Source organism: Loxodonta africana, chromosome 9, assembly GCF_030014295.1.
Source record: "Loxodonta africana isolate mLoxAfr1 chromosome 9, mLoxAfr1.hap2, whole genome shotgun sequence".
Taxonomy (NCBI): domain Eukaryota; kingdom Metazoa; phylum Chordata; class Mammalia; order Proboscidea; family Elephantidae; genus Loxodonta; species Loxodonta africana.
Genome location: NC_087350.1, coordinates 14,614,130 through 14,629,381, shown reverse-complemented (window position 1 = coordinate 14,629,381; position 15,252 = coordinate 14,614,130). Strand labels below are relative to the sequence as shown.

General features: G+C 39.5%; 1 protein-coding gene across 4 annotated transcripts in view; it reads left to right on the top strand.

Annotated features, from left to right (window-relative positions):
* FAM120A (family with sequence similarity 120 member A) overlaps positions 1-15,252 on the top strand; it is a 189,080-nt gene that overhangs the window by 119,519 nt on the left and 54,309 nt on the right. For 3 of the 4 annotated variants that reach the window (XM_010600637.3, XM_064291051.1, XM_064291052.1), the window contains exons 8-10: positions 7,378-7,465; positions 9,993-10,220; positions 13,499-13,673. In XM_010600637.3, coding sequence (XP_010598939.3) covers positions 7,378-7,465; positions 9,993-10,220; positions 13,499-13,673 — 491 coding nt within the window. Of the gene's footprint in view, positions 1-7,377; positions 7,466-9,992; positions 10,221-13,498; positions 13,674-14,543; positions 14,683-15,252 lie in introns of all 4 variants that reach the window. The other variant, XR_010322931.1, reaches the window with a different exon arrangement.

The following is a 15,252-nucleotide window of genomic DNA, read 5'->3' as shown; positions in this document are numbered from 1 at the left end:
AATCCAAAAATCACAAAATAATAAATGTTGGAAAGGTTGTGGGGAGACTGGAACACTTACACACTGCTGGTGGAAATGTAAAATGGTACAACCACTTTGGAAATCCATTTGCTTCTTCCTTAAAAAGTAAGAAGTAGAACTACCCTATGATCCCGCAGTCCCACTCCTTGGAATATATGCTAGAGAAATAAGAGCCTTTACATGAACAGATATATGTACACCCATGTTCATTGCAGCACTGTTTACAATAGCAAAAACATGGACTCAACCAAGGTGTCCATCAATGGATGAATGGATAAATTATGGTATATTCACACAGTGGAATACTACGCATTGGTAAAGAACAACGATGAATCTGTGAAACATTTTATAACATGGAAGAATCTGGAAGGCATTATGCTGAGTGAAATTAGTTGCAAAAGGACAAATATTGTATGAGACCACTGTCATAAGAACTCAAGAAATAAACAGAGAAGAAAATATTCCTTGATGGTTACAAGAGGAGGGAGGGAGGGAGGGAGAGGGGTACTCACTAATTAGATAGTAGACAAGAACTATTCTAGATGAAGGGAAAGATAACACACAATACAAGAGGGGTCAGCACAACTGGAGTAAACCAAAAACAAAGAAGTTTCCTGAATAAACCAAACGCTTTGAAGGCCAGAGTAGCAGTGGTCGGGGTTTGCGGACCATGGTTTCAGGGGACATTTGGGTCAATTGGCATAATCAAATCTGTTAAGAAAACATTCTGCATCCCACTTTGGTGAGTGGTGTCTGGGGTCTTAAACGCTAGCAAGCGGCCATCTAAGATGCATCAATTGGTGTTAACCCTCCTAGAGCAAAGGAGAATGAAGAGCACCAGAATGAAGAACACAAGGTAGTTATGAGCCCAAGAGACAGAAAAACAAAACAAAAAAAACAACAACAAAAAATCCAAACCCTGTGCCGTCAAGTTGATTCTGACTCATAGCGACCCTACAGGATAGAGTAGAACCGCCCCATAGAGTTTCCAAGGAGTGCCTGGTAGATTCGAACTGCTGACCTCTTGGTTAGCAGCCGCAGCACTTAACCACTACGCCACCAGGGTTTCCAAGAGACAGAAAGGGCCACATAAGTCAGAGACTACATCAGCCTATGACCAGAAGAACTACATGGTGCCTGGCTACAACAGATGACTGCCTTGACAGGGAACACAACAGAGAACCCCTGATGGAGTAGGAGAGCAGTGGGATGCAGACCTCAAATTCTCTTAAAAAGACTAGACTTAATGGTCTGACTGAGACTAGAAGGACTCTGGAGGTCATGGTCCCCAGACCTTCCGTTAGCCCAAGACAGGAACCATTCCCAATCCAACTCTTCAGTCAGGGATTGGACTGGACCATAAGATAGAAAATGATACCAGTGAGGAGTGAGCTTCTTAGCTCACATAGACACATGAGACTATGTGAGCAGCTCCTGTCTGGAGCAGAGATGAGAAGGCCAAGTGGGACAGAAACTGGCTGAATGGATACGGGGAATACAAGGTGGAGAGGAGTGTGCTGTCTCATTAGGGGGAGAGCAGCTAGGAGTATATAGCAAGGTGTATATAAAATTTTTTATGAAAGACTGACTTGATTTGTGAATTTTCACTTAAAGCACAATAAAAAAAGAAAATTAACTGTTGGTGCAATGAAAAACCAAAACATTGATTTGACTTTTAATGTAAAACAGTTGAAGAATTTCATTTAGCTCCTCTTGATTTGGTATCCCAGGAAATAAGCTCCTTATGCTTCTTTTAGTTTCCTTTATAGTGTTGTTGATGTTTTCTTTGAATTTCTCAGACTTCATTTCCAAAGAAATATGTGGTTCACAAAAGAGAGTTACTTATTAACCCGCTCTAGGCTATCTAGTTGTACAAAGGCTAGAAGCTAAGTGAATAGCCGAAGTACTATTGTGTCAGACAAATGGCTACTTTATATTTTGACTTTTTAACAAATGGCAAAATTTCTAATTTTTTTAAATAAAAACTCTGAATTTTATGTTTGGGCAAAAATTAATCATATTTACCATTACCAAGATAGTGTACATATAGAGGCATGTGTGTATGTCTGCACGTATAGAGGTATGTGTCACTTAACTCCCGTGATGAGTTCTGTGAAATAGGATGTTATGTGATTTGGACGTTGTGTGAACAGCATATTATATGTAGGAGAGAGGCAAACAGGACAGTCACTGGGTGAGCCTGGGACTGCACCGCCGCCACCACCACGCAGAAGCATTGGTTGAAAACTTGGCTCTGCCATCCCTGATCCTGCTTGATTGCAGCCTGGTCCCCGAGAGCCCTGCCGCAGAGTTCACTCGCTCTCCAGCCACACCGCCAGCTCCCTTCCCTTCCTTCCTCTCTGCTTCCTTCCCCACCCCAGCTCCAGTGGGCTTTAAACTCTTCAAGCCCTGCCTTCTCCCCTGCCTCCACCTACTTCCGCAGCTGCCTTTCCTGCTCCTCCTCCCACTACCATGGGTCCAGTGGCTGACACACCACCTCACTTCCAGAGGAGCTGGAGCCTTTGGCCCTGGCATGAGGTGCAGGGCGCCCTGGCTGAGTGGGACAGTGGCCTCACAGGGCATCTCCCTTGGTGGCTATGGTGGAGTCTGCCCCGTTACTGTGGGACAGCGTGGGGACCCCCTCCTCCTGCCGCCCCAGGGCCAGGGTGGATGCAGGACCTGAGAGGTGGTGAGAGACACAGGATTTAAGTACTTCTGTTGTGTCCTGTCCTCCAGTCAGGACTTCTGATCTCTATTATAATCTTATGGGACCAAGGACATATATGTGGTTGGATGTTGCCCTAATGGATATTATGTGGTGCATGCCTCTGTGTGTGTGTTCTACATATATATATATACACACACACACACAACCATTGACCTATATAGACATTTTTATATTGTCACAGCAATATGTGATTCACAGTTAGGTGTCTCTCACCCCTCACTTGTGGTCCACAAATGCACAGCGCCGTGACCAGTCTATTCTGTGTCGTTATCTGCTGCAACATATCCTCCTTCAGCAGAAGTGCGAAGTCTTGAAGAACATATGAAAGAAAGTCCTGGGACATGAATTTTAGTCTGTTATTTTCACTGTTACATAAGGAACTCTTGTGCCAAATTTTAATGCCTACCCGCTATATGACAGAACCTGAATGTGTGACATTGACTTGATTAATCATGTTTCAGTAATATTAGAGTACCTGATCCAGTGCTCGTCCCTTGGTCAGACCTAGTGATACCTGTTGAATGAGACTTTGCCTTATATTAAGTCTTTCCTTTCCATTCCAGTGCCCCACTATAGTTCATACCCTTATTTCTTACCCTGATTTAGAAATCTACCAATTTGTGTCTGTTCTCAACCCTGTGGAACAGAGATGAAAAAATTTCTATACACTTGTTGAGAAACAGCTTCCCTTTTTTAACCGTATCTGTGAGACACACATGAGCACTCGCGTGCACTCACACAGTGTTTCCACTGTTGACTGATCTCTTACCTTCATCTTTTGTGTTTTGTTTCTTCCATTTTGACTGCCTTTGCTCTTACTTTCCTGTTGAGAAGCCATTCTTTAGTCAGTGTTATCGTCCTCCTCTGCTCCATAAAGAACAACCACACACCTATGGTAGGTAGGAAAATGAGTGACAAGTTACTGTGGTGAGTCAGCAGACTTTTATACTCGGGGTAAATAAGCATCATTACATTTCGATGCTAGCATCACCAACCTGCTGACTAGAAAATGTGTAGGAAACATAATTCACTAATGAGAATTGTTTGCTGTCTTGGACAAGCTTAATACGGAGAAAGCCCCTAGTGTTGTACAGTGAAGTTGAGCTTGTAGCACCTCTGGCGGTATGGACTTTAGTAGGTAGTGTGGACTTATCACTCCATGTCACTGTTCTAATTTATGAGTATACTTTTTTTTCTGTTGATTGCTTGTTGCATTCTTAAGTGTATATGTAAAACTCATTTTGAGGCTAGATTTTTTTGGTAACAATATGTGGTAATAGTTTGAAATAATGGGTCTGGGTTTGAATCTTAATTACTTTTTTGTGACTTTGAGTAGATTCCTTCTCTCTGAGCCTAAATTTTATCATCTCTAAAAAGATTTATACCATGTGTAGGTGCTAAACAAGCTAGCACCTGTAAACTATCTGCACAGTGCCTGGCCCACCGTCCCTCCCCTTCCCCTGTGCCCCTCTACATATTGTGGCATATCTCAGTGTCATATAAATCAATGAAATGTCTAATCTGCATAGATTGTTTTAAGTAGAATTTTAATGTATAATCAATTGTGTAAAATAAAACAATTGTATATAGAAATATGCTGAAATTTCAGAGTAACCCATCTGTTCAAAACAAAGCATGTGTCATATTCAGATATTTTCCTTTCTTTAGGTGTAAATTCATATAATTTATCCTATTGAAAAATACTGGATTTTTTAAAAATTGGCTGGTCAAGATGTTTTTCAGGCAAGATTTTACATTTTATAGTGTAATTGTTAGAAGGTCATATGAATGAGCATACAGATTTTGACAGTATTTTATTTTTGGTTTCATAATCTGTATAGAACAAAACTTAAGTTTATAAATACAGCTTCTCCTTTATTGCTTTCTGTGTCATCTTAAATTGGACAAGTCATGGTGCTTCAGCTTCTCCCTTTTAATGTAGACATAAGCGCCATCCTTTGTTGAAGCTTTCCTTCCAAGTGTGGCCTTCCTTTGTTCCAGTGTACTAGTGTGCGCATTTAAGGACTGAGACTCAGCTTCCTGGGCCCTAGCCCGGGGACGCTGCATCAGAATCACTGGGGATGAAGTCCTTGGGAATCTGCATATTTAATAAACAATTCTAATGTACTTTATGGTTCATAATTATGCATGAATCTTTGTTGTATTTTGTCACATAAAAAATCTAGATTTATACCGTCATATATATTAGGCCACAATTAAGTTATTTATTTATTCATTCAATAATTGGGTACCTGTTTCCATGCCAGACTCTCTGATTGATGTTGGGTGTACAGTGATGATGACTCTAAGGTCTTAGCTTCACAGAATTTATAATTTGGTGGTAAAAACAGACAACAAATTTAAAAGTATGTTGAATTACAAATAGTGGGAAACGTGAGGAAGGGGGCCACACTGAATTGACATTGGATCCAAGACCTAAAAGATGAGTTGTCTCGTTAAAAAATTTTAGTACACCATTAAGAGGGGGAATAGTACGTCAACAGAATGGGATAGTTTTCTCATCTCTCCTCTTCTTTTTGTACGTTGTACTAAACAAGAACTAAAATGAAGTAGATCGAAAGATAGGAGGATTAGCTGGTCTTAACATCTCTCCATCTGTCACGGAGGTCAGCTATAAAGGCAAGCCAATTAAGGGCCACCTACACTGGCATGCCCGGGGGTCCCCACTGACCCTTTAGGAGATACTTCTGGAGCAGAGAGCATTGCAGAGGAGGGCAGGGTTGAGACCACAAGAGCTATGGGGCAAGTGAAGAGCCTGAGTGCCGAGAGTTACCCCAGCGATCCTTTCCCTCTTGTACGCTCGTGCTCTTTCCACAGCAGAGTTGTCTCACGGCCTGCTACCATGGACTTGTTTTGGGGCCTTTGTCCTCATCCTCCTTTCCAAAAATTTTGCCTGGGGTGCATAGTAAACTATTCATTTTCCATATGACCCATAACACACAACTGAAACAAAATTCATCAAACGCTTATTCATGCTACATTTGGTGCATTCTGGTCTATTCCATTTCACTTCTTAAAAACGCTAGTTAAAATCTACCAAGTTGTTTTCTCAACCTCCTAATGGGTCACAACTGACAGTTTTTTTAAAAATGCTGATTGAAATACCTTATCCTTGAACTAATGGACCATATCTACCACAGCCTCCACCAGACTGAGTCCAGTACAACTAGATGGTGCCCAGCTACCACCACTGACTGCTCTCACAGGGATCACAATAGAGGGTCCCAGACAAAACTGGAGAAAAATGTAGAACAAGATTCCAACTCGAAAAGAGAGACCAGACTTTCTGGCCTGACAGAGACTGGAGAAACCCTGAGAGTATAGCCCCTGGACACCCTTTCAGATCAGTAATGAGGCCACTCCTGAGGTTCACGCTTCAGCCAGGGATTGGACAGTCCCACGGAACAAAACAAGACTAGAGGGGTGCACCAGCCCTGGGGCAGGGACTGGAAGGTAGGAGGGAACAAGACAGCTGGTAATAGGGAACCCAGGGTTCGGAGGGAAGAGTGTTGACGTGTCATGGGGTTGTTAACCAGTGTGATACAACAACGTGTGTACTGTTTGATGAGAAACTAGTTTGTTCTGTAAACCTTCATCTAAAGCTCAATAAAAAAAGAAATACCTCATTCTGGCGTTTAAGATGCTCCTAATCTTCTCCATCTCTTTTCCCATCCTGTTTTTTACCACTTAACCAAATAAAGCCATTCCTTGAATAGATTTCAGTTAACTCCCTGTTCTCTGAGCTAACCAAGGTCATTCCATCTCCTTGTGTCTGGAATGTACTTTCCCCACCTCAGATTTTTGTTTGAGTCAGACTTAACTTTAATGCCCCATTTCACTAAATAGGCTGGAATGCCCTTCATTTATTGTCATTTGGCACTTAATACCTTATGTTTATTTATAAGTTATTTATAAACTTCGATCCAGATAGCAGTTAACCTTATAATATATACTGCCTGAGAATTGTCAATTAAATGACATGATTTTTTTTTATTGTGCTTGCTTTAAGCGAAAGTTTGCAAATCAAGTCAGTCTCTCATAAAAACTTACATACACGTTGCTCCGTATTCCTAGCTGCTGTCCCCCTGAGACATCACACTCCCCCTCCCCACCCTGTATTCCCCGTGTCCCTTCAGCCAGCTCCTGTCCCTCTCTGCCTTCTCCTCTCACCTCCAGACAGGAGCTGCCCACTGTGGTCTCATGTGTCTCCTTGAGCCAGGAAGTTTACTCCTCATAAATGACACGATTCTTTATCTTGTTTCTCTATTATGGTTGAAAGTTCTTCAGGGTAAGAATTGTATTTGTTTCTTCTTTCTGCTCTCTGGTGCTAAGCACATCATAGACAATCTTTAAGTTGCTTGGTAATTTGTAGGTTTGGTGCTTGATATTTTCTTTTCTGTAATAAGTGGTTATTCTACCTATTTGAAACAGGAAGAAAGTATTCCTATAATAGAACTATTTCTAGAGATGTTTTTGAGGGGAGGTGAAATTACTAAAGCATGATGTATTACTATGAGTCTGTAGACTGAATTCAGGGCATTTCTTACTATTGTAAGCTTCTTTGGAAGAGGGGAACAAAACAGTAATCATCTTCATTTTATATTCAGCCATATCAGTGGGAACAAAATTGGCTGGGAGAAGACAGGAAGCCACTCAGAACCTCAAGCACGTGGAGACCCAGGAGACCAAACAAAGGTAGCAAAGTCTATGCCTTTTAGTCTTTAATTTTACTTTTTAAGTTCTAGCTCTTAAAGTCTGTGGTATTAATGATTGATTTAAAGAAAAATTGTCTCTGTTAAGCATGTTATTAGTATATGAAAACTTAGAAGGTAGATAAGGGTGGGATGCTTTCTTCCTCTGTGTCCATTAGAATTGGGCTGCTGCTGCCTGCCTTGGGAAAACCCGGCTTGAGGGTCTTTCTCTGTCGTTTGCTGTATAACCTTGGACAAAGAACTTAAAACCTTCCTGAGCCTGTGTTTCTTGTAGGGTTTTTGTGAGGCTAAGTGAGAAAGCATCTGGGACGTACATTTTAAAAATGAAAATTCCACCTCTTCCTCTCCTGTTTTCTACTTGTGCTTGTTAATAGAGACCTCTAGAAATACCTTTTTTAAATTGCAAAATCATGTCTGTCACACTTGACCACTAATAAGGAGCACGTTACAGGCTTGTTGGAAGAAGGTAGATTTATATACAAGGTTGACTGAACAGCAGACTTCTCTTTAAAGCTTTTAAATAGTCTTAACATTGAATAAATATCATGTACATAAACAACAAAAATGCTTTGTGGATATTTAGTATTTGCAAAGCACCTTCCAAAGCATTTTCATGTTACTTTATGTCTGTGTTCAGGTGGAATGGAAAGTATAGGAAACACCACTGAATTGTCCATGAACTGTTCTTCTTAAGACTAAGTTTGGCACTTTGTGTGTTTTTGTTGTTGAGAATATACACAGCAAAACAATCCAGTTAAGCAGTTTCTAAATGTACCATTTAGTGGCATTGATGACATTGTTCAAGTCGTACAAGCATTCTCACCCTCATTTTGAGTTGTTCCTCCCCATTAACATAAATTCATTGCCCCCTCAGGTACCTATCTAATCTTTCAAGTTGCTGTTGTCAATTTAATCCCATACAGATAGTTCTTAAAAGAGCATAACGTTCAAGGCAGACTTTTTTTTTTTTTTTACTAGTTAAGCTAGACTACTGTTGGGTTTTAAGAAGACTTCAGAAGGGGATATTTTTGGTTTAAGGTTTAAAGACAATAGTTTCAGGGGTTTATCCACCCTCCATGGCTCTAGGATGGCACTTTGTGTTTTAAAAGATAAAATTAAGCACTTAATTACATAGCATTGTAAAGAATATGTTATGTTTCACAACAGAAAAATGTATACGACTTTAGGATAGCACTAAGTCAAGCAATAAACATTGTTATTCCCGACGTTTTTTCTCGGAAAGAAAAATGTCTATTATGCAAACAATAATTGCTCTTGGTTAGCAGTTCCCTTCTTTCTGCTTTCTCCTTCCTCAGTCCAGCTACATCCTAATAATAATCAATCACTAAGATAGTATCTTGGTGTCTAAACTCTTTCCTGTTTATATACTGTACATACATTCACTATTTGGTGGGTGGTTTGTTACAAGAATGGATATTTTCCACCTAACAGTGTATCATGTCAGTATTTTTAGATCTGCCCCAACATTTTTAATGGGATGGTTTGTTTTTTGCTTTGATTTTTTGTAAACAATTTCTGCATATAATGAATTCGGGGCTTTATAATGACTAAAGAGAATGCTTGAGTTTAGAGTTTTTGGTTTATCCTTTAAATAGCAATCGTAGTGACTAAGAGCAAGATTGAAGTCAGACTGAGAATCCAATCTCAGCTCTATAACTTACTGGTTGTATAACCATGAACCATTGCATAACCTCTCTGAGTTTTAGTTTTCTCATTTGTAGAGAAAAATGATACCTACTTGGTATTAGACAGAATCGAACAAGGAAAGCAGATACCATTCTAAGCATGTAAAACGAAAATTCGTCCCAAAGGTGTTGGATGAGCTGAGATCCAAACAGAATAGTGGGGCTTGGCAGAAAACCACTTCCATCTCTAGAGCGGAAGGCCATAGGGAGGAAATGGTATGACCAGAGCCCGTGAGTAGGGGCTACACAGTAGAAGCTGAAACTTAGTGGGGTAGTGGGGGAGCTTTGGGCTGGAGTTGTGGAAGAGATGTAGCTGCTTCCAGAGACCTAGTCCCTCCAGTTCCCACCAGTTCTTCCCAGGGTCAGAGCCTACCCCAGAGATAGCCTGTAGGGGCTAGCTTCTCCCCGACCCCACCACAGAGCATAGCAGGGAAAGGGCAAGGAGGAGGTCTGGAATAAACAGGCTCTGGGCCAGCAGAGGATTATATATTATGTGGCATAATGGATGATAAATGGTGGTCTCTGTATGTGAGGTCCTAAGCTAAGCATGACAATGAGAGGGATTGAATCTGAGATCTCTCATCTCTCAGTGGTAAAATTCTGTTAATTTGAATAATTTATTGCTTGCTCTCCTCTTCTGGCACTCCAGTAGTACCTACCTTGCTGCTCTGTTTATCTCCTGGAGACGGTACTCATCTTTATTTTCTCCATATCTGGCCTGGACAGGCACCTACTATAGGTTAAAATGAATGGAAATATGAAATAAACTTTTTTTCCCCCTCCCTGTTACCCGTTGTTCTGTAGGCAGAAGGTTCTTCCACTGCCTCTTCAGGAAGCCAGATAGCTGAAGGAAAAGGGAGCCAAATTGGCACCGTACAACCAATTCCCTGCCTTCTGTCCATGCCCACCAGGAACCACATGGATATTACCACACCTCCATTACCCCCTGTTGCACCTGAAGTATTGAGAGTGGCAGAACACAGGCACAAGAAGGGGCTAATGTATCCCTACATCTTTCATATCCTGACAAAGGTATTGTTAAAGGGGTCATTTATTATTATGGTCCATTAGCTTACAGGGGTGGTTTCTACGTGTTTTTCCTTTTTGAAGTATTTCTCTGTCTTCTAAACTTTGAAACAAAATTTTCCCCTTCAAAACACTGAGCAAAATCTGAAAGTTTTAAGCTGTAAACACAGTTAAAAAAAAAACTTGTCTCTTTCCGTCAATTTAGTATAAAATATTTTTGAAACTTCTAATTAAATAATGATACATCAAATTATTTTATGACTTGTAATTATTTCCAGTTTCAAATTTTCTTACACCATATTTGTGCTATGGCGTTAGATTGAATTCTGATGTTGGATACAGTATCTAATTTCTTTATCATTTGTCCTTAGAAAATAATGTCTCCCCTTTTGAGTAGCTAATAGTACTTTCTGTATTTTGACTTGTTTGTCTACCTCACTGAGTACAGTTTTTGTAGTACTTAATAGCAAAAAATTGGAATACCAAATTTTGTAACATGTACATAGTCAAAAAATGTAATTAGTGTTTTATACAGTTACATAATTTCACTTTATTAGTGTCTTACCAAATGTATGTCTAAGTACATACATACAGTGTGGCATTGTTTTTGAATCTTGGGTCTCAAATACATCTGTGTTTATTTAAATTTCCTCCATGATTTGTAGTCTTTATGTTGGTATTTATAATTGTAGACCCACAGTTTAACAAATTACATTCGTTACCAGATATCGCATGCAGAATTGGTTTATTAGAACCATGTATTATTAATATTTTTTCATCAATATCTATGTCATCATATATAATTAGGCTTTTTTCTATTTCCTGCAATTCATATTTGGTTTGTAAAATGGAGTCAGATGCAGTAGGCACTTCTATTCCACAGTACTCTGGAGGTGACTTCTTTGAGTGTTAACTGACTAAACATTGTTTACTTTTATAAATTAAAGGAAATAAAGAGTGGTTAGACCAGTACTATTTACCCATCTCCTTCAATTTATTTTTTAAATTATGATTTCCTTAAACTCTCCTATATTATTTGGTATGGGTATGCATGTACAGTATCACTTTTCAGATTATGATTGTAAGGTAAACATTTTATTTTTCAGGTTCAACATAAATTATAAAGGGTAAGTGAAGTTATTGTTGCAGGTAAAGGTATTTGCTAAGTTTAAAGAGACAAGAGTTTTGAGGAGACATCTTTCAAAATGACATCTAAAGAGATTGCAAATTTTCCTCATTGGGGTTGTAAGGTTCCTTGGACTCACATACTTGTGTCAGAGTGATCAGTCCTATACCATGTACACACTGGATTTTTCTGTTGTATGGATAATTGATTAAATCAATATGGGTGATAGAAAAATGTGCTGTTATTCTTCTTCAGTGCTTACTGATTTCAAAGGCTAATATTGATAAAAATGACTGTCGTAAAAATCAAACTTGACTGTCTTCAGATTTTAAAATAGCATTTAAGAAAAATTTCCAGTATATGAATCAGGGTTTTTATTGGCTGATTTTAAAAAGTAGATTGCCAGACCTTTCTTCCTACTCCACATTAGTCTGGAAGCTCTACTGAAACCTGTTCAGCATCATTGCAACACACAAATCTGCACTGACAGGTGGGTGGTGGCCGCACATGAGCTGAATTGGCCAAGAATCGAACCCAGGTCTCTCACACAGAAGGCAAGAATTCTACCACTGAATCACGAATACCCTATTAAACATTATAACAAAAACAAACAAACAAAAAAACATTATAGATAAGGTTAATTTACTCTGAATGTCGTGTAGTACTACCTCTGTCCCTTGTTCATGAGAGCTAACCACTATTAAAATTTGTGGTTTAATAGTAAAGTTGAGGCTTTGAAGCATGCTGTTTCCTATAAGCTGAATAGCTGTTTTCAAATCGACCAGGTTAAGACATTTGTGGTGAGATGAAACCTCATGGTAGTGTAGAGCATTATCAAAGCATCAGAATATTAAGAGCATAAATACTCCCTAGGTGAATGAAAATGAAAGTACTTGGGCTGTCAGTGATTTCTTAGCTTAAGTGATGAGGGAAAAGATGAATTTTGAAATTAAATTTATGTGAAAGAAAGGGTAAATATTTTAAAATAATTATTAAGGGATATATATATCAATAAATTTAAGAGACATTGAAGACCATAAATGTATTTTTATGTTATGAATATATGTAAATAAAATTTCTCACAAAATATCTTGAAACAAACCTTGATACCATAAAATATCCGAGACAGGTGACCACAGAATTTGTGCAACAGTCTCCATTTCAGAAGGTCATAGCCAGTCATTTGTCTCTTGGCAGCAGTGTTCTTGAGGCAGAATAAAATAGATTGGGGCTTCATCCATTCACTTTCTGCCTCTAGTAGCTGTCCATACCATCTCATTCAGTTTAATGCATTTAATGAGTACCTGCGATACTGCGGGAAACCCCGGTGGTGTAGTGGCTAAGTGCTATGGCTGCTAACCAAAGGCTCGGCAGTTCGAATCTGCCAGGCGCTCCTTGGAAACTCTATGGGGCGTTTCTACTCTGTCCTATAGGGTCGCTATGAGTCAGAATCGACTCAGCGGCACTGGTTTTGTTTTTTGGTTTACCATACTGTGGGGAGCCCTGGCGGCACAGTTGTTAAGAGTTCGGCTGCTAACTGAAAGGTCAGTAGTTCAAATCCACCAGCTGCTCTTCGGAAACCCTGTGGGACAGTTCTACTCTGTCCTGTAGGATTGCTGTGAGTCAGAATCAACTCGATGGCAACAGATCTGTTTTGGTTTTACCATACTATGGCAAAACTTTGAAAAGAAATAACTTTTAAGAGTTCTCTTAGGCAGATCATTTTTAATATGTGGTACTTTTTTATGGAAGAAAATCTGACCATTTTATTTTCAGAATACTCAAGTTCCTTGGATTTTGTATAGGTCGTTGAAAATTATGTCTCATTACATGTAACTATCTCGAATCTATAAATAAAATTTGCAGGTTCTCTACTTTTTCTATTCTATTTATAGTCCGATGTTGCCTGTCTAGATTGTTTCAAAGACTAGGATCATCTACGTGGTTTTCTTTTGTTCTTGGTTTCAGATTAAAACTAAAATAATGTAGGTTTTATTTTTACTGCTAGAGCATATGTTTTGAGCCCAGCCTACCAAGTGATTAATTGGGTTAGAATTACAGTGTTATTAAGTGGAAATAATACAATATATTTCTGTGAGTTTATTGTAAATTCAACATGAAAAATGTGCAATATTATTCTGCTTTCTTCCATGCAAAGGGTGAAATCAAAATTGCTGTTTCTATTGAAGATGAAGCCAACAAAGACCTGCCTCCTGCCGCCCTGCTCTATAGGCCAGTTCGTCAGTATGTTTACGGAGTCCTGTTTAGTTTGGCAGAAAGCAGAAAGAAAACTGAGAGACTTGCTTTTAGAAAGAACAGACTTCCTCCAGAATGTATGTACTGTAAAAATCCATTGTTTGTTTTCTTCAGTACCTCATAATCTCTTGTGCATTTTCTAAAGCGTTAGAAGAATCATTACTGATTTAACACTGAATGCCTCCTGTGTAAAGAAGCTGGGACTTTCATCATGGCCAAGAGGGCCAGAGTCAAGGTGTTTAGAAAAGGAGGAACAGTCACAGATTTGTTTTTCCTCATTAGCATTCCAGTAATGATGTTTATTCAGTTGGATAATAAAATAGTACGTTGATAAGCACTGTTGATCTGGAAGCTGTCTTGATAATTGCCATCACTTCCTGTAATTAGCACATCTTCATAATAAGTATGGGTGCACTGTCTGTACTCTGATTTTTATGAGGTGCACATCTGCTCTCCGGAAGTCCACTGTTCTCAAGGAAGGTTTTACTCATTCCCTGGTGGACTGTTTCTGTGCTGTTGGAGTGCCACTGTACATAGCTCAGCAGCTGTAAACAACTGCCGTGTGATTTTAGTGTGTCATCACAGAAGTGTACTAATGCCCCTCAGAGTCCTTGTAAATTTAACAGACAGTTCCAACTGATTAACCTTGGGGATGGAGGGTGATGGTGGAAAGTCTGAAAAGTGTTCCTTGAAATGTTAAAAGTTGCGGTCAAACACATTTTCCATCTTCTAAGGGGCCAGTGTAATATTTTTGGGGAAAAAAATGCTTCTCTGTTCTAGGTCATTTTACCTACAGACGTAAGGAATGTAAAAGTCGGTGTATGTCTAGTGGGAAATACAGAGACATTTCCCAGAATTTAGTCTAAAATAGGAACGTTATGAATTGTAGGAATTGTGAACCAAATCCTTTTCAAGCTAAGACTACTTAGTGTGTTACAACTCTACAGCAGAGGACCCACAGACCGTGTGGTGTGGCAGTGCGGGTGTTCTTAGATGAGTGGCGCCGTTTCCAGCCAGAGACCAAGTATGTGAAGGTTTCCTAGCTTTGGAAGTTTGAAACTAGAGAGATTCTAGCAGTTCTAAAAAGTAAGTTCACTAGATTCTTACATTTTATGTATTCCAATTACTTCTCATTTACTGTAGCAAAATTGTGATTCTGTAACATTTTAAAATTAAGCATCGTTCGCTACTGTTTCTTGAAGATAGTTGTACTGTGATTGCTGAGTTGTTTATGTGGTTGTAGCTGAAAAGAAGATAATGCTCATTCCACAGGCCTTCATAGAATTGATCCTTCTGCCTCCTTGATGCCTGAAAATAACATTTGAAGCGCCTAATACTGGAATTCTTTTCAAAGATCCAGTGTATTCTTAAATATATATATCCTGATTCTTTTCTCACATTGTGTGATTCATTTGCTTAAAAAACAATGCCATCTCATAATCTCAACCTGCCCAGCTTTCCCTTGCAGTGTAGCGCAGCACCGCTGCCGCTAGAGCTGCCACTCGCCACTCTGAGTTCCTGCCTGCCTGCCTCTCACCCCCAGGCTGCCTTCTGCCTAGGTAGGGGGTTCTCTGTTTCCAGTTTCCTGGTGTCACTCGTGTTTCCCGTGGACTTAGAATACCGAACCAATGTGCTCCCTAGCAGGATGCCATCCAA